The following is a 23427-nucleotide window of genomic DNA, read 5'->3' on the forward strand; positions in this document are numbered from 1 at the left end:
TGGTGCAAAAAGTAGAAAATCAATCCCAGAAAAACAGCAAAGGACCTTGTGAAGATGCTGGAGGAAACAGGTAAAAAAGTATCTATATCCACAGTAAAACGAGTCCTATCTTGACATAACCTGAAAAGCCGCCCAGCAAGGAAGGCCACTGTTCCAAAACCGCCATATAAAATCCACACTACTGTTTGAAACTGCACATGAGGACAAAGATTGTACTTTTTGGAGAAATGTCCTCTGGTCTGATGAAAAGAAATTGAACTATTTGGCCACAATGACCATTGTTATGTTTGGAGGAAAAAGGGGGAGGCTTGCAAGCCGAAGAACACCATCCCAACCGTGAAGAACAGGGATGGCAGCATCATGTTGTGGGGGTGCTTTGCTGCAGGACTGGTGCACTTCACAAAATAGATGGCCTAATGAGGCAGGAAAAGTTTGTGGATATATTGAAGCAACATCTCAAGACATCAGTCAAAGCTTGGTTGCAAAGGGGTCTTCCAAATGGACAATGACCACAAGCATACTTCCAATGTTGTGGCAAAATGATTTAAGGACAACAAAGCCAAGGCTTTGGAGTGGCCATCACAAAGCCCCGACCTCAATCCCATAAAATATTTGTGGGCAGAACAGAAAAAGCTCTGTCAGGAGGAATGGGCCAAAATTCACCCATCTTATTGTGGGAAGCTTGTGGAAGGCTACCAAAAATGTTTGACCCAAGTTAAACAATTTAAAGGCAGTGCTACCAAATACTAATTGAGTGTATGTAAACTTCTGACCCACTGGGAATGTGATGAAAAAAATGAAAACTGAAATAAATCATTCTCTCAACTATTATTCTGACATTTCACGTTCTTAAAATAAAGTGGTGACCCTCACTGACCCTAGACAGGGAATTTTTACTCTGATTAAATGTCAGGAATTGTGAAAAACTGAGTTTTTAAATGTATTTGGCTAAGGTGTATGTAAACTTTTGACTTCAACTGTATGTAAATATTAGGAGGAAATGATAGACTTCTGGAGTCATTCGATAAAACATCTGAATGTTTATTGTGTGAAAAATGTGTAAACTTGAAAAGGATTAAAAGAATCCAACATTACTCATGGTAAAATAAGAATAGGAAGAAGATATGACATACATATATATATATATATATAAAAACATTCACAAATTCAGAATAATATATAATTGTTTCTCCTCAAAAACAGCAGGTAGCCTTGTGGTTAGAGCGTTGGACTAATAACAAAAAGGTTGCAAGACCGAATCCCTGAGCTGACAAGATAGAAATCTGTTGTTCTGCCACTGAACAAGGCAGTTAACCCACTGTTCCTAGGCTGTCATTGAAAATAAGAATTTGTGGCATAACAACAAGAATGACTGGCATAACAACAACTCTCAACAATTCTTTAAAAAAAATGTACAAGTCACAAATCTCAACAAAATTACAAGTAAGAACTCAATAGAATGTCCCTTTGCTGTCTGGGTAGTAAACTTTTGTAATTAGTTTCAAGCTTTTTTACTGTCATTATCAGGCTACATTTTTTTTCTTCTCGATGCTACTCGCTGAGATGAAGGGCAATTCTTTTTTTCTCACTCCAGTGCACAATACATTGTGAGCAAGCTTCAAATGATAAAAATACAGAAGATTAAAGGACTAAATTCATATTCTGAAGTACTTCAAAAAGTTAGTCAACAGTAGTGCTACATTGTCTCTTGATTTTGAACAGTAATGAGGGCTTTTTAAGTGTCCAGCTTTTCGTCCAGAGTGCATCATATTTTATATTAATTAGCAGGTTGTTGTCCTGCTGTTCCATTCTATTCATGAGGAGCTTGAGATGAGCCTCTTTAACTTCATTAACTCCTCAGGTGTCAGTGGCACCAGAGAGGGAAATGAGGGGTTCTCCACCCTTCCCAGTGATGTGCCTGGACAATAGCCCGGGGATGTGTGGCGTACACTATCCTGCTCCAGAAGCTGGCTGCTGGGGTAGATATTTAAGGGAATTGGCTGGGCTCTATCCCATAGATCCTGGGGGTACATGAGTTTTGGGTGGTAGGGCCTCCTTGTGTCCTCCCGGTGATCCAATTTCCAGCTGTCCGGGTTACGGACGATGCTCCCTGATGGCCGAGGCTTGTAGCTGGAGAACTGGTAGGGCGCCATGGGGCGGCAGTGACTGGTACTAGGGGAGGTGGTGGTGGTGGGCCTAGGCAGGTTCCTGTGCCTCTCCAGACTCCTCTCTCTCAGATCCCCAGAACCCCTGTCCTGGTCTTTGTGATGGTTGTGGAAGGCCTGGTCAGCATGTGTAGCAATGGTGGGAGAGGTGTCAGACCAGGCCTGTGCCCTTTCCCTCTCCCTGGGCTCTGAGCCTGGGGTCTGGCCCATGGTTGGATCCTGCAGCGATAGATTCCCAGGCCGGGTGCCAGCAGGCCCACACAGCAGAACTCCTTTTACCCAGTCATGGAGCATCGCCAGCGGGATCTGGATCTCCATCCTTCCCTCTGTCCCTCTGGGGGTACTGCGCAGAGCGTGACTACAATTGAGAGGCCCTGGACTGTGCTTGGGGCTTTCCCCTCTCCACTCCCCCCTGGGCCAATCTGGGTACTCCCTCTTCTGGAGTTTGGGGACGTGAATCATGGAGGGGGCACTATCCCTGCAACTCTGCAGCGGAGAGGGGACGGGGGACTCTTTCTTCATACCTGGGCTGGAGGCTGAGGTCGGGCTGCGGGAGTAGTCGTCTCTGGTCGCTAAGGGGTAGAGGTGGGTTTTCCCTAGGGGCACCTCTCCCTCCGGCGTCTCACTGCCCTCATCTTTAACCAGCCCCTTGGCGGGGTACAGAGGTGAGACCGTATTCAAGAACCTTGGGGAGATGTTGGAGGGAGGAGGGGCGAAGGATGAAGCAGGGTGACCGCCTGACTCCTGACCAGCCTTCTTGTGACTGAGGTTGAGTGGCTCAGTCCAGCCTGAGGAGTCCTTGTACTGGTTGGCCAGGAAGCGTAGGTGCTCCAGAGGCTGCTTGGCCCTCTCTGTCTGTCCTTGAGGAGAGGGGAGGCTGCTGGGGTTCAGAGGTGGGTGGACATAGGGGAGCAGATCTGGGTGGACGGGGTGGACAGGGTGGTGGTAGTACTGACTGTAGTGCACAGGCATAGGGATGATCCTCACTCTGGAGTCTGTCAGATAGTTATGGGGCTTCTGAGAGAACAGAACAACAATGAGTTAGTCAATTCATTTAAATGTGTGTGCGTGTGTCTTTGTGTCTTCATCTGTGTATTAGTGCTTGTCACTGTGTGTGCGTACATGCTAGTGTGCGTGTGTGTGTGTGTATGTTTGCTTGTTAGTGTACAGTACCTGGTGCAGGGATGTCTGTAGAGCTCCGTAAGTCATGCTACGCTTGGCTGTCCTGGGGCACTCGTCCTGCTCACTGAGCCTACTGTAATGTAAACGCTTCTGCTGGCATTGTGGCAGTACCTCCATGTAGTCTTCTCCTCTTACATGACACTCATACGGCAGAAGCAGCCTAAGGAAACATGAAGAACATTTATAGATACTGAACCGATTTACACAAACCACACGTACACTTAACGTACTTGCATTATCTGTGTCAAAGTCATGCAAAGATATGCAAGCATCCACCGTTATGCTCAATTACACAGGTATATGCAGACAAACACTCCAGCACACACGCGAGCACAGACACGCTTGTATAATAAGTTTGCTCTGACTTACTTCTCGTAGTGTCTACGGGTGCAGGTGGCTGCACTGGTACTTCTGGGGTTTCCTCCCAGGGTGTTGTATACTTGCTTCCACATCTGCTGGGCCGTCACCTTGGAAAGATTCAGGATTATTTTAACACCATTGTATTCTGTATGTAACATAGACATACATGAAATGTGACGCCATACATTACAAGTTTTAACAACATCCAAACAGGTATAATAAACCATCTAACCACATGCACAGATGTATAATAGGCTAGTTTAATAATACACTTCTTTCTCTAGTCAATATCATTAATTAAGTTGTTGTTGTATCTCTTGATAAAGAGTGGTTTGACTCTTATCCCTCCAAACTTGTCAAGGAGAGATCATGTTGCATCAAAACCTTGATAGGAATGCCAGTCTAGCAGCCTGTCAATGTAGCAGCTACCAAAGTGCTATAAACCATAGTGCCTATCAGTATCATATGACACTAGTAATGTCTCCCTGCCACTCTGCTACAGTCATTTGAGATTGTTTCTTGAAACAAATAAAAAGCAGTAACTTCCGTGAGAAAGAAATGGATCTTTGACACAGACACTAAATAAATATATATATTACATTTCCTGCTCAGACATAAAGGTTATGGGTGCTATTTAAGTGACAGGAGGATAGTTTACTTTACATACAAATTAACATGATTTTCTGTTGAATCTGTGATTTGACTTGAAATATGAATTGTTCACACCTATTTTAATCAGAAACCAAGAGTGCACAACAACATCCCACTTAAACATAATAAATATTAGAAATGTTATTGTTATTTTACCTGGTGGTAGCCACCCAAGCTTTTCACAGTCTTGTACATCATGAACAGACCGACTAGAAATATAGAAACAATAAACAAAATATCAGCTGTACATCCAGTCTGAGAGATCTCAACAAGTACTGTGTATGCGGGTGCTAGCACTGTATGTGTGTGCATGCTTGCCTGTGTGTGTGTGTGTGTGTGTTTTTTTTCTGCAGTACAGTATACTCACTCTGTTTGAAGCCCAGGTGTGGTATTTTCTCTATGGGTGTATTTCTCTTCTTCATGTACAGATGGAGGTCTTTGAGGAAGGTCTCCTCTCCCATCTCTTCGCCCTGTTCTGAGGGTCTCTGATCTTGGTTCTTTCCATGGGCCATTTTTTTCTGCCTGAGAACAAACACACAATACACACACAACATTACCACAATGTTTACACAACATACTGAAGAAGACGACAGCATCATGTGGTTCATTCATCAATGACATTCATAGTTTAAAAAATGTATCGTAGCCTAACAGTATTTTACACAATAATCTCTCACACATTAGCAACATACTGTACAGTATTTACAATGCACATTCAACATTTTAACTGAGGCTTCCCTACAAATAAAACAATGAGTTTGACTGATGAACCGACACATAAAACCACTTTGACTACTGTATGCATTTCAACCCGTCTTCAGTTGCCAACAGTTGATTTACAGTAACCGTGTTCCAAAATAGAACTGAAAACTAAATATCACCACAACCCTGTTCTCAACGCAATGTGTGACTGATCACGGTTAAACATGCCTACTGATCGAACTCAACCATGTGTTTGTTCCTGTCAACACCCAGGCTGTCACAACTGGCAAACTGTTCTGTTTTGTGTCCTATTGGAGAGGACAGATCAAACATATACTAGGGCTGCATTCAGTGAGGTGATGCGTTCACAACATTACAGATAGAAATGCAACATAAAAACCCAACATTATCTCATATTCTGCTAAATGGATAATCATGTTATACACAATAATTTTCATGTGAATGTTGTGTAACATTTCACCCTTCTAAAAGGGATAAATTATCATTGGATAAATGACATATGTGCCCTGCCGAGCTATGAGATTGGAGAGTGGAGGAGAGTCAGAGACAGAATATGGCACACTCTCACATCTGTGTGCCACTTTATTACACAACATTTAATTGAGATACAGATTCTGCACAATATATTGTATCTCTTGTATCTGTCATGTTTTTCATATGCTGATCCAGACTCTACAGAATCTACTATAAATCTCTATGAGAGATATGTCTGTTTTATAGATTCTAATTAGGTCCTCTTTCATTGTCTACTTCTTATATATGTGAATTAAATGTTTAAATATTTAGTTTGTTTTATTATTTCATGAACGTTTAATTCACATATGTTATGCAAAAGGACCTTAAAGATCAACCACCAAAGAGGCAGTACACAAAGTATGAAAATATGTACCATTTCATCACACTGTGAAACTGTTTTCAGTGTTCCTTGCAAAGTTAATTATGACAGATTTTTCAGTTTCACCCTGTGTTGCTGAATAGAACCACAAACGGCAATTGGTTTCCGAGGCACCCAGGTAGAGAGTAAGCATCTAGACTGACACAATCGCCCGTGTGTTGACATACAGCGCATTTGGAAAGTATTCAGACCTCTCAACTTTTTCCACATTTTGTTACATTACAGCATTATTCTAAAATTAATAAAATAGTTTTTTTCCCCGCATCAATCTACACACAATACCCCATCATGACAGGTTGAATGAAACAGGTTTTTAGAAATGTTTGCAAATTGATATATAAAAAGAAATACCTTATTAACACAAGTATTCAGACCCTTTATTATGAGACTCGAAAAAATGGAGCTCAGGTATATCGTGTTACCATTGATCATCCTTGAGATGTTTCTATAACTTTATTGGAGTCCACCTGTGGTAAATTTAATTGATTGGACATTCGGAAAGGCACACACCTGTCTGTATAAGGTCCCACAGGTGACAGAGCAAAAACCAAGCCATGAGGTTGAAGGAATTGTCCTTAGAGCTCTGAGACAATATTGTGTCGAGGCACAGATCCTGGGGAAGGGCACCAAAACATTTCTGCAGCATTGAAGGTCCCTAAGAACACAGAGGCCTCCATCACTCTTAAATGGAAAAAGTTTGGAACAACCAAGACTCTTTCTAGAGCTGGCCCCCTGGCCAAACTGAGCAATCGGGGGAGAAGGGGCCTGGTCAGGGAGGTGACCAAGAACCAGAGTTCCTCTGTGGAGATGGGAGAAACTTCCAGAAGGACAACCATCTCTGCATCACTCCACCAATCAGACCTTTATAGTAGAGTGGCCAGACAGAAGCCACCCCTCAGTAAAAGGCACATGACAGCCCGCATGGAGTTTACCAAAAGGTAGCTAAAGGACTCTCAGACCATGAGAAACAAGATGCTCTGATCTGAATGCCAAGCGTCACGCACAAAGGAAACCTGGCACCATCCCTACGGTAAAGCATGGGTGTGGCAGCATAATGCAGTGGAAATGTTTTTCATTGGCAGGGACTGGGAGACTGGTCAGGCTCGAGGGAAAGATGAACAAGATGAGCAAAGTACAGAGAGATACATAATGAAAACCTGCTCCAAAGCACTCAGGACCTTAGACTGGGTCCTGTTGGAAGGTGACAACGACCCTAAGCACACAGCCAAATAATGCAGGAGTGGCTTCGGGACAAGTCTCTGAATATCTTTGAGTGGCCCAGCCAGAGCCTGAACCCGATTGAACATCTGAAAATAGAGAGACCTGAAAATAGCTGTGCAGCTACGCTCCCCATCCAACCTGACAGAGCTTGAAAGGATCTGCAGAGAAGAATGGGAGAAACTCTTGTAGCGTCATACCCAAGAAGAGTCGAGGCTGTAATCGCTGCCAAAGGTGCTTCAACAAAGTACTCAGTAAAGGGTCTGAATACTTATGTAAATGTTATATTTCAGTTTGTAATTTCTTATCCATTTTAAGTTTTAAAGTAAGCTTTCTGCAATTCTACTCATTTTGCCATGGGGCATGGAACATTTTCTTGCAGTTTTGCAGCTAATTTCCTGCAATTCTACCCATTTTGCCATGGGTTGGAGATGCATTTTCGTAGTTTTCAAGCTAATTTCCTGCAATTCTACATATTTTGCCAATCCTTATGCCATGTTAATGATGTATAAATGAGAGGGAATAACCAAATTAATGTGGGCCCCCTGGTGGTGCCCTGTCGGTATTTGGCCAAGGTTGCTACAATTTTAGGTAGCTAGACAAATTTACTAATCCAAGCATTTCCACTGACATGGCTAATTGAGTGACTGTCAGTAACTGATATAACAACAGAAAAACTGCTGATGTACAACCAAATTTTATAATTGCACCTTGTGTATTCTAATATACTAACTCTCAACAGTTAATTGAGACCCCGACTGAGTTCCTACATTAAACTTTAAAAAAAAATTAGTTTGTTGATCGTGGGCCCCCTAGTGGCCAGGGACCCAAAGCAACCACTTATGTAGCTTATGCCTGGAGCCGGCCCTGAATAGTGGTCTCCCTAAGCAGACGGCTTGCCTCCCACAATGTTAACAGTGTTCCAGCGTACACTGTTCTTTTGCACATTGCTGTTCCCCTAGGTCTGGAATTTCCAAGACAACTAACATAGCTTTGGGCAATTCAGTGTGAAATGTGAAATCACAGCAAATCATCACTTTATTTAAAAACCTTTCACCAAGCTTGGGAACCTGGGACAGAACACCTCACCTCCCTCTGCAACTGGATCCTGGACTTCCTGACGGGCTTAGTCCCCTCATGTACTCACTGTTCACCCACGACTGCGTGGCCACGCACGACTCCACACCATCATCAAGTTTGTTGATGCCACAACAGTGGCAACAATGAGACAGTCCACATGGAGGAGGTCAGTAACCTGGCAGTGTGGTGCCAGGACAACAACCTCTCCCTCAACATCAGTAAGACCAAGGAGATGATCGTGGACTGCTGGAGAAAGAGGGATCAGCACGCCCCCATCCACATTGACAGGGTTGTTGTAGAGGTTGAAAAGATTTTGCATGGGCCCTCAAATCCTCAAAAAGTTATATAGCTCTGCCCCAGTGATGTACTGGGCTGTCCGCACCACCCTCTATAGGGCCATGTGATTGATGGCGGTGCAGTTTCCATACCAAACAGTGATGCTGGCTGCATCACTGCTTGGTATGGCAACTGCCCCGCTATCAATAACATGGCAGAGCATCAAATCTGACACCAACAGGCTCCTGAACAGCTTCTATTCCCAAACCATTAGACTGCTAAATAGATAGCAAAATGGATACATGGACTGTATGCATTGACCCTTCTATTTTATTGGTATCTTTGCACTGACTTTATGCACACTCTACACACTCACTCACACACACTCACACTGACACACTCATGCACACACACACATACTTAATTTGCTCACACACACATTCATACTGATTCTACACATGTACACACAATCATCAAATAGACTGGTGCTACTCTGTTTATAATATATCCTGATGCCTTGTCACCTTACCCCTATACATGGGCACTGACCCTGGAATGGTCCCTGTATATAGCTTACTTAGTTCATTATGTTTTTATTATACATTTTTTCTAGTGTGTTTTTGGTCCACTGGACATTTTTATAAAACATTTTTATAATACTACTAATATGTACTACTGCATTGTTGGGAAAGAGCAAGCAAGAAAGGCTGTACAAGTATACGTGACAATAACAACTTCAAACTTTAAAGGAAAAAAAGTGTCAAATCTCAATTGAATTCCATACCCTTTTTATCCCCTGTATTGAATAATTGTATGACATTTAATGGAAATTTGACTAAACAATATGGCAACAAAATGGCATATACAGTGGTTTGGAAATACCATCAGTACCAAGAGTAGTATTAGTGGCTCCAAGATTTAACCACATCAGTGCCTCCTCTCACCTTATAAAGACTTGTGGATTGGGAAGAAACCAAGATGATATCAGAACCATCAACCAAGCCGTAAGAAAGTAACACAAGTATTTAGTGGTGCTGCTCACCTGTGATTTCAGAGACAGAATGGAGATGGATGGGTCTCAGTCTCAGGCCTCTGCACCAGGCTACAGCGAATCCACAGGCTCTATAGATCAGAGTTTATATCTCCAGAGAGGTAGCTACAATACAGACTCAGCTCCTGTCTCTGTATGTCTCCTCCCGCTCTCCACAGTCAAGACAGTATTGTCACCTCTCCCTGTCACACATAAATACTAAAACACACCTGTTATGGCACCTGAATAACATTTCGGTCCAACGCTCTCAGGGAGGTTTATACCCAGAGTGCTTCCTGCTGGGAGATGGAAGTCGGACCAGTCCAACCTGCTCGTGGCAGCGTGCCAAAGGCGTGGCATCAGAATAGTCCACATAATTAGCCAGAATATAGAAATAATTTTGTTCGTTATTGGTAACAACAGACATTCACTCATGCATACTTTTACTTGTTGTCAATAATAATTTTTTGTCAATGCCTGTCTCCTGTGTTGATGCGTACATTGATAATTTGTGGAATGTAAACATCTTTGAGGGAAGTACACTACATGACCAAAAGTATGTGGACACCTGCTTGTCTAACCATTTCATTCCAAAATCATGGGCATTAATATGGAGGCGGTACCCCCTTTGCTTCTATATCAGCCTCCACTCTTCTGGAAAGGCTTTCCACTAGATGGTGGAATATCGCTGCGGGGTCTTGCTTTCATTCAACCACAAGAGCATTAGTGAGGTTGGGCACTGATGTTGGGCAATTAGTTCTGGCTTGCAGTCGGCGATCCAATGAATCCCAAAAGTGTTCAAATGAGGTTGAGGTAAGGGCTCTGTGCAGGCCAGTCAAGTTATTCCCCACCGATCTCGACAAAACATTTCTGTATAGACCTTGCTATGTGCATGGGGGCATTGGCATGCTGAAAGAGAAAAGGGCCATCCCCAAACTGTTGCCACAAAGTTGGAAGCACAGAATCGTCTAGAATGTCATTGTATGCTCTAGCATTAAGATTTCCCTTCATTGGTACTAAGGGGCCTAAGCCCGAACCATGTAAACCAGCTCCAGACCATTGTTCCTCCTCCACCAAATTTTACAGTTGGCACTATGCATTGGGGCAGGTAGCGTTCTCCTGGCATCTGCCAAACCCAGATTCATCCGTCGAACTGCTACATGGTGAAGGGTGATTCATCACTCCAGAGTACGCGTTACCACCGCTCCAGAGTCCAACGGCGGCGAGCTTTACACCACTCCGTCCGACGAACAATTCTTGTGCTGACGTTGCTTCCAGAGGCAGTTTGGAACTTGATAGTGAGTGTTGCAACCGAGGACAGACACTCAGCGGTCCTGTTCTGTGAGCTTGTGTGGCCTACCACTTTGTGGCTGAGCCGTTGTTGCTCCTAGACATTTCCACTTCCAATAACTGAACTTACAGTTGACTGGGGCAGATCTAGCAGGGCAGAAATTTGACGAACTGACTTGTTGGAAAGGTGGCAACCTATGACGGTGCCACGTTGAAAGTCACTGAGCTCCTTTAGTAAGGCCGTTCTACTGCCAATGTTTGTCTATGGAGATTGCATGGCTGTGTGTGGCTGAAATAGCCGAATTCACTAATTTGAAGTGGTGTCCACATTATTTTGTATATACAGTGTATGTGGCCTTATGCCCATAGAAGCAACCCACTGGGCACAAACTGGTTGAATAAACATTGTTTCAACGTAATTTGTCAAAGTATTGTGATGTGGAACCTACATGGAAAATACACTGGATTTGAAAAAAGTCATCAACGGAAACTGTTGTTTTGAGGGTGAAATTTCCACCACAAGATTAAGTCATCATTGTAACCAGTTTTCAACAAAGAAAAACCTTGTGGAAAATAGTTGAATTTGTAACTTTGAAACAATCTTGAACGTTATATCCACTATAAGAATAAAACAATAGGCTGGCCAGTACCTCGTACTGGAGAGTTGATCTGAAACTATTCATTTGGTATCCCTTCCAGGGTTTTATATTTGTCACTGACTACTATGTGCTATCCTATGTGCTATACTAATGTGCTATCCTGAGAATGATTATTAAGAGATCTCTTAATAACTAAATACAGTGCATTCAGAAATCGTTCAGACCCCTTCCAGATGTTGTTACGTAACAGCCTTATTCTAAAATGTATTAAATACAAAACAGGAATGTTTATCAGTGGCAGGAACTTGGATACTAGTCAGGCTCGAGGGAAAGATGAGCAATCAAATAAAATTGTATTAGTCACATGCACCGAATACAACAGTGAAATGCTTACTTACGATCCCCTAACCAACAATGCAGTTTCAAAAAATGCAGATAAGAATAAGAGATAAATGTAACAAGTAATTAAAGAGCAGAAGTGAAATAACAATAGCAAGAATTTATACAGGGGGGGGTACCGATACAGAGTCAATGTGCCGGGGGCACCGGTTATTTGAGGCAGTATGGACATGTAGGTAGAGTTATTAAAGTGACTATGCATAGATGACAACAGAGAGAAGCAGTGGTGTGAGGGGGGTGGGGGGGTGCTGGAAAAAGTCTGGAAAAAGTCTGGGTAGCCATTTCACTAGATGTTCAGGAGTCTTATGGCTTGGGGGTAGAAGCTGTTAATAAACCTCTTGGACCTAGACTTGGTGCTCCGGTACCGCTTGCCGCGTGGTAGCAGAGAGAACAGTCTATGACTAAGGTGGCTGGAGTCGTTGACAATGTTTAGGGCCTTCCTCTGACACTGCCTGGTATAGAGGTCCTGGATGGCAGGAAGCTTGGCCCCAGTGATGTACTGGGCTGTACGCACTACCCTGCCTTGCAGTCGCCATATCAGGCAGTGATGCAACCACCATGCTCTCGATGGTGCAGCTGTAGGACCTTTTAAGGATCTGAGGACCCATGACAAATCTTTTCAGTCTCCTGAGGGGGAATAGGTTTTGTTGTGCCCTCTTCATGACTGTCTTGGTGTGCTTGGACCATGTTAGTTTGTTGGTGCTTGGACCATGTTAGTTTGTGGACACCAAGGAACTTGAAGCTCTCAACCTGCTCCACTGCAGCCCCGTCGATGAGAATGGGGGCGTGATCGGTCCTCTTTTTCCTGTAGTCCACATTAATTTCCTTTGTCTTGATCACGTTGAGGGAGAGGTTGTTGTCCTGGCACCACACTACCAGGTCTCTGACCTCCTCCCTACAGGCTGTCTCGTCATTGTCGGTGATCAGGCCTACCACTGTTGTGTCATCGGCAAATTGAATGATGGTGTCTGGCCATGCAGTCATGAGTGAACAGGGAGTACAGGAGGGGACTGAGAACACACCCCTGAAGAGCCCCTGTGTTGAGGATCAGCGTAGCGGATGTATTGTTACCTACCTTTACCACCTGGGGGCAGACCTTCCAGTTGTAGAGGGAGGTGTTTAGTCCCAGGCTCCTTAGCTTATTGATGAGCTTGGAGGGCACTATGGTGTTAAACGCTGAGCTGTAGTCAGTGAATAGCATTCTCACATAGGTGTTCCTTTTGTCCATGTGGGAAAGGGCAGTGTGGAGTGCAATGGAGATTGCATCATCTGTGGATCTGTTGGGGCGGTATGCAAATTGGAGTGAGTCTAGGGTTTCTGGGATAATGGTGTTGATGTAAGCAATGACCAGCCTTTCAAAGCACTTCATGGCTACAGACGTGAGTGCTACAGGTAGTCGTTTAGGCAGGTTACCTTATTGTTCTTCGGCACAGGGACTATGGTGGTCTGCTTAAAACATGTTGGTATTACAGACTCGGACAGGGAGAGGTTGATAATGTCAGTGAAGACACTTGCCAATTGGTCAGTGCATGCACACAGTACACGTCCTGGTAATCCGTCTGGCCCTGTGGCCTTGTGAATGCTGACCTGTTTAAAGGTCTTACATCGCCTGCGGAGTGTGTGATCACACTGTCTTCCATATCAGCTGGTGCTCTCATGCATGTTTTAGTGTTATTTTCCTCGAAGCGAGCATAGAAGTAGTTTAGCTCATCTGGTAGGCTTGTGTCACTTGGCAGCTCTTGGCTGTGCTTTCCCTTGTAGTCTGTAATGGTTGGCAGGCCCTGTTACATTCGACGAGCGTCAGAAGCAGTGTAGTGCGATTCGATCTTAGTCCTGTATTGACGCCTTGCCTGTTTGATGGTTTAGCTCAGTGTGGCTTCTGGTTGGGGTATCTACGTACGGTCACTGTGGGGACGACGTCATCAATGCACTTATTGATGAAGCCAGTGACTGATGTGGTGTACTCCTCAATGCAATCGGAGGAATCCCGGAACACTTTGTATACGTCTCTGTGTGTGTAGTATAGGTGGTCCAGACTCATCCATTTTATTGTCCAAAGATTGCATGTTTGCTAGTAGAATGGAGGGAAGTGGGGGTTTATTCGATCACCTACGGATTCTCAGAAGGCAGCTTGCCAAGGAAGCAAGCATATCCCTCGCGTCAGGCTCGTCAGAGATGAAAAAAAAGATGATTCTGCTAGTCCGTGGTGATTAATCGCAGTCCTGATGTCTAGACGTTATTTTCGGTCACAAGAGACGGTAACGGCAACATCATGTACAAAATAAGTAAAAAATAAGTGAACAAAAAAACACAATCGGTTGGGGGCACGTAAAACATCTGCCATCTTCTCCGGCGCCAGAGAGATCCATGATGAAAACCTGCTCTAGAGCACCTAGGACCTTAGACTGGGTCCTCATCAATTTACACATAATACCCAAAAATGACAAAGCAAAAACAGGTTTTAAGAAATGTTTTAAAATTTATAAAAAATTAAAAACATAAAAACCTTATTTACATAAGTATTCAGACCCTTTGATATGAGACTTGAAATTGAGCTCAGGTGCATCCTGTTTCCATTGATCATCCTTGAGATGTTTCTACAACTTGTTTGGAGTCCACCTGTGCTAAAATCAATTGATTGGACATGATTTGGAAAGGCACAGAGCTGTCTATCTTTTTATAAAAAAATGTTTTACCCCTTTTTCTCCCAATTTCGTGGTATCCAATTTGTAGTTACAGTCTTGTCGATATAAGGTCCCACATAAGGTCCCACAGTTGACAGTGCATGTCAGAGCAAAGACCAAGCCATGAGGTCAAAGGAATTGTCCATAGAGCTCTGAGACAGGATTGTGTCGAGGCACAGATCTGGGGAAGGGTGCCCAAAAATGTATGCAGCATTGAAGGTCCCTAAGAACACAGCGGCCTCCATCAGTCTCAAATGGAAGAAGTTTGAAACCACCAAGTTTGAAACCACCTCTTTGTAGAGCTGGCCGCCCGGCCAAACTGAGAAATTGAGGAGAAGGGCCTTGGTCAGTGAGGTGATCAAGAACCCGATGGTCACTCTGACAGAGCTCCAGAGTTCCTCTGTGGAGATGGAAGAACCATCCAAAAAGACAGCCATCTCTGCAACACTCCACCAATCAGGCCTTTATGGTAGTGGCCAAACGGAAGCCACTCCTCAGTAAAAGGTACATGACAGCCCACTTGGAGTTTGCCAAAAGGCACCTAAAGCATTCTCAGACCATGGGAAACAGGATTCTCTGGTCTGATTAAATCTAGATTGAACTTTGGCCTGAATGCCAAGCTTCCCATCTGGAGGAAACCAGGCACTGCTCATCACCTGGCAAATACCATACCTACGGTGAAGCATGGTGGTGGCAGCATCATGCTGTGGGATTTATGGGTAGGGACTGGGAGACTAGTCAGGATCGAGGGACAGATTAACAGAGCAAAGTACAGCGAGATTCTTGATGAAAACCTGCTCCAGAGCGCTTAGGACCTCAGACTGGGGTCAAATGTTCACCTTCCAACGGGAAGGATACTGCCAAAACAACGCAGGTGTGGCTTTGGACCAAGTCTCTGAATTTCCTTGAGTGGCCCAGACAGACACCCCGACTTGATCCCGATCAAACATCTCTGGAGAGACCTGAAAATAGCTGTGCAGCTACACTCCCCATCAAACCTGACAGAGCTTGAGAGGATCTGCAGAGAAGAATGGGAGAAACCCCCAAATACAGGTGTGCCACACTCAAGTTGACTCAAGGCTATAATCGTTGCCAAAGGTGGTTGAACAAAGTACTGAGTAAAGGGTCTGAAAACGTAGGTAAATGTGATATACGTTTTTTAATTTGAATACATTTGCAAAAATGTCCTAAAACCTTTCTTTGCTTTGTCATTATGGGTTATTGTGTGTATATTGATGAGGGGAAAAAACAACATTTAACCAATTTTATAATAAGGCTGTAACGTAACAAAATGTGGGGAAAGTAAAGGGGACTGAATACTTTCTGAATTCACTGTAAAGCATATTACAAGTATAACGCAGGTGCTTCCACACAGGTGTGGTTCCGGAGTTAATTAATTTCGTTTTCTCACCCCTGATCTACATAATGAATTTGATTTAAACTTCTCATGGGTAAATGTGTTTGATTTGATTCGATGTTCTATCATCTATCTTACTGGAAATCATTTCAATTTTAATGACCTCTGGTGACCCTAATATTGTATTCTAAAGGCAGCATGTGGTATGTTGGCTGAGAAAAAAAATATATACTGTGCAGTATTTCCCTATGATTGCTTTTCCGGCCAAGACTTCCTTGTTCATATTTTAGCTGGTATTTATTTAACACCTAGTTACTTAAACTCAATGTCAATAAACCAATGTATTTGACGTATCTGTTTCTACTAGTCTATATACAGTAGATATGAGTGATATATAAACAGCCGTCAACCAAAAGGATGCAGTTGCCTCCCGTTTGACAACAGGCCGACCATGGCTGGATGTAAAGATCAAATCAAATCAAGTCAAATGTATTTATATAGCCCTTCTTACATCAGCTGATATCTCAAAATGCTGTACAGAAACTCAGCCTAAACCCCTATCAGCAAGCTATGCAGGTGTAGAAGCACGGTGGCTAGGAAAAACTCCCTAGAAAGGCAAAAACCTAGGAAGAAACCTAGAGAGGAACCAGGCTATGAGGGGTGGCCATTCCTCTTCTGGCTGTGCCGGGTGGAGATCATAACAGAACATGGCCAAGATGTTCAAATGTTCATAAATGACCAGCATGGTCAAATAATAATAATCACAGTAGTTGTCGAGGGTGCAACAGGTCAGCACCTCAGGAGTAAATTGCAGTTGGCTTTTCATAGCCGATCATTGAGAGTATCTCTACCGCTCCTGCTGTCCCTAGAGAAAACAGCAGGTCTGTGACAGGTAGCACGTCCGGTGAACAGGTCAGGGTTCCATAGCCGCAGGCAGAACAGTTGAAACTGGAGCAGCAGCACGGCCAGGTGGACTGGGGACAGCAAGGAGTCATCATGCCAGGTAGTCCTGAGGAATGGTCCTAGGGCTCAGGTCCCCCGAGAGAGAAAGTGAAAGAGAGAAAGAATTAGAGAGAGCATACTTAAGTTCACACAGACCCTGGGTCTCGACCCCGCCCTGTGCAACTGGGTACGGGACTTCCTGACGGGCCGCCCCCAGGTGGTGAGGGTAGGTAACAACATCTCCACCCCGCTGATCCTCAACACTGGGGCCACACAAGGGTGCGTTCTGGGCCCTCTCCTGTACTCCCTGTTCACCCACGACTGTGTGGCCACACACGCCTCCTCACACTCAACGTCAACAAAACTAAGGAGATGATTGTGGACTTCAGGAAACAGCAGAGGGAGCACCCCCCTATCCACATCGATGGGACAGTAGTGGAGAGGGTAGTAAGTTTTAAGTTCCTCGGCGTACACATCCCAGACAAACTGAATTGGTCCACCCACACAGACAGCATCATGAAGAAGGCGCAGCAGCGCCTCTTCAACCTCAGGAGGCTGAAGAAATTCGGCTTGTCACCAAAAACACTCACAAACTTCTACAGATGCACAATCGAGAGCGTCCTGTCGGGCTGTATCACCGCCTGGTACGGCAACTGCTCCACCCACAACCGTAAGGCTCTCCAGAGGGTAGTGAGGTCTGCACAACGCATCACCGGGGGCAAACTACCTGCCCTCCAGGACACCTACGCCACCCGATGTCACAGGAAGGCCATAAAGATCATCAAGGACAACAACCACCCGAGCCACTGCCTGTTCATCCCGCTATCATCCAGAAGGCGAGGTCAGTACAGGTGCATCAAAGCTGGGACCGAGAGACTGAAAAACAGCTTCTATCTCAAGGCCATCAGACTGTTAAACAGCCACCACTAACATTGAGTGGCTGCTGCCAACACACTGACTCAACTCCAGCCACTTTAATAATGGGAATTGATGGAAATTGATGTAAAATATAGCACTAGCCACTTTAAACAAGGCTACTTAATATGTTTACATACCCTACATTATTCATCTCATATGTATATGTATATACTGTACTCTATCATCTACTGCATCTTTATGTAATGCATGTATCACTAGCCACTTTAAACTATGCCACTTTGTTTACATACCCTACATTACTCATCTCATATGTATATACTGTACTCGATACCATCTACTGCATCTTGCCTATGCCTTTCTGTACCATCACTCATTCATATATCTTTATGTACATATTCTTTATCCCTTTACACTTGTGTGTATAAGGTAGTAGTTTTGGAATTGTTAGGTTAGATTACTCGTTGGTTATTACTGCATTGTCGGAATAAGAAGCACAAGCATTTCGCTACACTCGCATTAAAATCTGCTAACCATGTGTATGTGACAAATACATTTGATTTGATTTGAAATACTCCAGATATAACAGACTGACCCTAGCCCCCCGACACAAACTACTGCAGCATAAATACTGGAGGCTGAGACAGGAGGGGTCTGGAGACACTGTGGACCCATCCGATGATAACCCCGGACAGGGCCAAACAGGCAGGATATAACCCCACCCACTTTACCAAAGCACAGCCCCCACACCACTAGAGGGATATCTTCAACCACCAACTTACCATCCTGAGACAAATGTTTTTAGTTTTTAGGGGTGCAACTGCATCTAGGGTATTGCGCAAGGTTAAATTGAGTTCCTCAGTTAGGTGGTTAACTGATTGTTTTTGGGGTTAAACCTGACGTCCTTGGGTAGGCAGAGGGAGTCTGGAAGGGCATCAAGGAATCTTTGGGTTGTCTGAGAATTTATATCACGACTTTTGATGTTCCTTGGTTGGGGTCTGAGCAGATTATTTGTTGCAATTGCAAACGTAATAAAATGATGTTCCGATAGTCCAGGATTATGAGGAAAAACATTAAGATCCACAATATTTATTCCATAGGACAAAACTAGGTCCGACAGTGAGCAGGTTCGGAGACATGTTGGACAAAACCCACTGAGTCAGGGATGGCTCCGAAACCCTTTTGGAGTGGGTCTGTGGACATTTCCATCTGAATATTAAAGTCACCAAAAATGTGAATATTATCTGCTGTGACTACAAGGTCCAATAGGAATTCAGGGAACTCAGTGAGGAACGCTGTATATGGCCCAGGAGGCCTGTAAACAGTAGCTATAAAAAGTGATTAAGTAGGCTGCATAGATTTCATGACTAGAAGCTCAAAATACGAAAATGTCAGTTTTTTTTTTGTAAATTGAAATTTGCTATCGTAAATGTTAGCAACACCTCCGTCTTTGCGGGATGCGCGGGGGACATGGTCACTAGTGTAACCAGGTCGTGAGGCCTCATTTAACACAATACATTTGTCAGGCTTAAGCCATGTTTCAGTCAGGCCAATCACATCAAGACTTTGATCAGTGATTAGTTCATTGACTATAACTGCCTTTGAAGTGAGGGATCTAACATTAAGTAGCCCTATTTTGAGATGTGAGCTATCACAATCTCTTTCAATAATGGCAGGAATGGATGAGGTCTTTATTCTAGTGAGATTGCTAAAAGGAAATACTGCCATGTTTAGTTTTGCCCAACCTAGGTCGAAGCACAGACACGGTCACAGTGGGGATAGCCGAGCTGACTACACTGACTGTGCTAGTGGCAGACTCCACTAAGCTGGCAGGCTGGCTAACAGCCTGTTGCCTGGCCTGTACCATATTTCATTGTGGAGCTAAGGGAGTTAGAGCCCTGTCTATGCTCATAGATAAGATGAGAGCACCCCTCCAGCTGGGATGGAGTCCGTCACTCCTCAACGGGCCAGGCTTGGTCCTGTTTGTTGGGTGAGTCCCAGAAAGAGGGCCAATTATCTTCAAATTACAAACAGTTTTCAACCAGCAATTGAGTTGTGAGACTGCTGTAGAGCTCATCACTCCCCCTAACTGAGAGGGGGCCAGAGACAATTGCTCGATGCCGACACATCTTTCTAGCTGATTTACACGCTATGTTGCGCTTGATGACCTCTGATTGTTTCATCCTAACATCGTTGGTGCCGACGTGGATAACAATATCCCTATACTCTCTACACTCGCCATTTTTAGCTTTAGCCAGCACCATCTTCAGATTAGCCTTAATGTCGGTAGCCCTGCCCCCTGGTAAACAGTGTATGATCGCTGGATGATTCATTTTAAGTTTAATACTGTGGGTAATGGAGTCGCCAATGACTAGGGCTTTCAATTTGTCAGAGCTAATCGTGGGAGACTTCGGCGTCTCAGACCCCGTAACGGGAGGAATAGAGACCAGAGAAGGCTCGGCCTCAGATTCCGAATCGCTGCTTAATGGGGAGAACCAGTTGAAAGTTTCTGTCGGCTGAATGAGCGACACCAGTTGAGTGTTCCTACAGCATTTCCCTTAGTCTTCTGTCTTCAAAGCTGTGTGTTTTTCCCACAATTGTATTTTGAAATCTGCAAAAGGCAAATCAACAGCCGGAACCAACCATAGAAATATTATCCATAGATGGCAGTTCCCATTCAAGTCAGGACTGGCATCAGTTGCTAGTGTACCCATGAGTTTTATAGTCAAATTGCCAGGGTAAGAGGTTACAAATCCCTCCTATGGATTATATGTCTATGGCCACAACGCAACAAGCTGTAGCCTATATTTGTTGTGCATGCTGCCCAAATGCAGCCTTCCCGATTGTAGGCATATTGGTAACTGCCAAAATAAAGGAAACACTTGATTAAACAAGGGATACAAAGTATATGTTATGGTGTGGGGTGCATTTTCCTGGCATGGTTTAGGTCCACTTGTAGAATCTATGCCAAGTCACATTGAAGCTGTTCTGGCAGCTCATGGTGGCGCAACATCCTTTTAAGACAGTTTATGTTGGTGTTTCTTTATTTTTGTCAGATACCTGTATCTGTTTGTGATAAAAACTTAATCTACATGTATTTTTTTGGATAAACTATTGACCCTCTGTGGCTAAATTATGCTCTCTGGTGTAATTTGAACATTGAGAAAGGGCTCCTCCCCCCATCTGATGATTAGCAGAGTGGCAGCAGGCAGTAGCAGGCTGTGTACACTCATTGCGAGCGGGCTCTTGAATCTTCCTGTGGTTGCTGGTTGCAGTGAAAAAAAGGTAAATATACAGTTGAAGTCAGAAGTTTACATACACCTTCGCCAAATACATTTAAACTCCGTTTTTCACAAATCCTGACATTTAATCCTAGTAAAAATACCCTGTCTAAGGTCAGTTAGGATAACCACTTTTTTTAAGAATATGAAATGTCAGAATAATAGTATAGAAAATTATTTATTTCAGCTTTTATTTCTTTCATCACATTTCCAGTGGGTCAGAAGTTTACATACACTCAATTAGTATTTAGCAGCATTGCCTTTAAACTGTTTAACTTGGGTCAAACGTTTCAGCTAGCCTTCCACAAGCTTCCCACAATAAGTTGGGTGAATTTTGGCCCATTCCTCATGACAGAGCTGGTGTAACTGAGTCAGGTTTGTAGGCCTCCTTGCTCGCACACGTTTTTTTCAGTTCTGCCCACAAATTTTCTATAGGATTGAGGTCAGGGCTTTTTTCCAAAACCTTGAATTTGTTGTCTTTAAGCCATTTTGCCACAACTTTTGAAGTATGCTTGGGGTCATTGTTCATTTGGAAGACCCATTTGCGACTTCCTGACTGATGTCTTGAGATGTTGCTTCAATATATCCACATAATTTTCCTCCCTCATGATTACATCTATTTTGTGAAGTGCACCAGTCCCTCCTGCAGCAAAGCATCCCCACAACATGATGCTGCCAGCCCCGTGCTTCACGGTTGGGATGGTGTTCTTCGGCTTGCAAGCCTCCCCCTTTTTCCTCCAAACACAATGATGGTCATTATGGCCAATCAGTTCTATTTTGGTTGAGTTGATTTTATTTTTACAGGGACAGTGCACATTAATCAACGTTTCAGTAAAAGTGCCGGTTTTAGCCAGCCGGCTAATTTTCAACCGCAGTCCCTGGGAAGGTTATTAAAAAACAATTACAATATAGACAATCATTGAGCAGTGAGCACACGCAGAGCAACATAGGACAAGCAAGACATAGCATACAGACAGAGCAACATAGGACAAACAAGACGTAGCATACAGACAGAGCAACATAGAACAAAAAGCAGCAAGACAAAATTCATAAAAGCAACAAAGTGTTTCCACACCCCACAAGCTACAGACAACATGGAAAGCGGCAATACACAGCTAGGGATTATTTTCACATATCTGATTGACCTTTAGCCATGTCTTCATACATTTTGTGAAAGTGTGATAGGTGGTGCAGTTATGTGTGTCTGATGGCAGTGTATTCCAGACATGGGAAGCTCTCACAGAGAAAGCGGATTTACTAAAGGTGCTTTTCCTTAATAAGAGAACTATACAGTCACCTCTCATGGCAGACCTTGTGGATCTGCTGCCATATGTTTGGGTTTTCTGTTTAACAAAAATACTGAGTGGAGGGGGAGCTAGGCCATTTAGGATCTTGAATACAAGACATGCGTCGGTGTATTGCACAAGATTTTCCCAACTCAGGAGCTCATGCTTTCTGAGGATGTAACAGTGATGATGGCTATTGAGCTTCATATCAAGCACTTTGAAAGCCTGTTTGTAGACAGACTGAATAGGTTTTAATGTTGTACAGCAAGCTTGGGCCCAACTAGTCAAGCAGTATGTTAAGTGGGGGAGTATCATAAATTTGAAGTACAGTTTTGCTACCTCTGTAGTCAAACAATTCCGTATAAATTGAAAATGAGCTTGGTTGAATTGAGTTATCTGAATGACCTTTTTCACATGCTTTTTAAAAGAGAGGTTGGAATCAAGTATGATGCCAAGGTACTTAAAATCAGATACCACCTGGAGCTTCTCCTCTGGCACATAGACACCTGGTTCAGTAGCATCTGTTGCCCTCTTTGTGAAGAACATGCAAACAGTTTTTTTCACATTGAGATGCAAACACGAGTCACTAAGCCACTTTGTAACCTGGACCATTACAGTAGTGAGTTCTTGTGCAGCTTGTTGTTTGCTCTTTGCATGCACATATATCACTGTCATCTGCATACATTTGAACTTCAGACCCAGTACAGACAGACGGCAGATCATTAATGTACAGGCTGAACAGGAGGGGCCCCAGTATTGACCCTTGGGGCACGCCCACATCATAGCTAAGAGTGGGCGACAGCTCATTGCTCACTCTGAAACACTGAGTTCTGCCTTCAAGGTATGATTTCATCCATCTCAAGGCATCGGGGGAAAAGTTGAACTTGGACAATTTTGTGATGAGAATCTCATGGTTAACAGTATCAAAAGCCTTCCTTAGGACCAGAAACACAGCCCCAACAACACCCCCTTTGTCCATCTTGGACTTCACATTTTCCAGAAGAAAGCAGTTGGCCGTTTCTGTGGAGTGTTTCGTTCTGAAGCCAAACTGCATGGAGTGTAATGTGAAGGGGCTGTTGTTGAGGTGGGCAATCAGTTGTTCTGCTACACACTTTTCAACAACCTTTGACACC

At 43.8% G+C, this 23427-nt stretch overlaps 1 protein-coding gene across 1 annotated transcript; it reads right to left on the bottom strand.

Moving 5' to 3' along the window:
- Positions 1-1023: 1023 nt before the first annotated feature.
- LOC109868872 (AT-rich interactive domain-containing protein 5A) lies at positions 1024-9854 on the bottom strand. The gene is made up of 6 exons (XM_020458613.2): positions 9593-9854; positions 4726-4880; positions 4515-4567; positions 3717-3814; positions 3339-3507; positions 1024-3182 (listed from the first exon to the last, which is right to left on the bottom strand). The coding sequence occupies exons 2-6, from the start codon at positions 4868-4870 to the stop codon at positions 1815-1817; spliced, it is 1833 nt and encodes a 610-aa protein (XP_020314202.2). The 5' UTR covers positions 4871-4880; positions 9593-9854; the 3' UTR covers positions 1024-1814.
- Positions 9855-23427: the final 13573 nt, after the last annotated feature.

The sequence above is a fragment of the Oncorhynchus kisutch genome, linkage group LG23, assembly GCF_002021735.2.
Source record: "Oncorhynchus kisutch isolate 150728-3 linkage group LG23, Okis_V2, whole genome shotgun sequence".
NCBI lineage: Eukaryota > Metazoa > Chordata > Actinopteri > Salmoniformes > Salmonidae > Oncorhynchus > Oncorhynchus kisutch.

Coding starts and splice junctions, on each gene's coding strand:
- LOC109868872 (XM_020458613.2), bottom strand. CDS start 4,870: ATGGCCCATGGAAAGAACCAAGATCAGAGACCCTCAGAACAGGGCGAA. Junction 4,568..4,725: donor ACACCTGGGCTTCAAACAGA/GTGAGTATACTG, acceptor CTATATTTCTAG/TCGGTCTGTTCATGATGTAC. Junction 3,815..4,514: donor GCTTGGGTGGCTACCACCAG/GTAAAATAACAA, acceptor AATCTTTCCAAG/GTGACGGCCCAGCAGATGTG.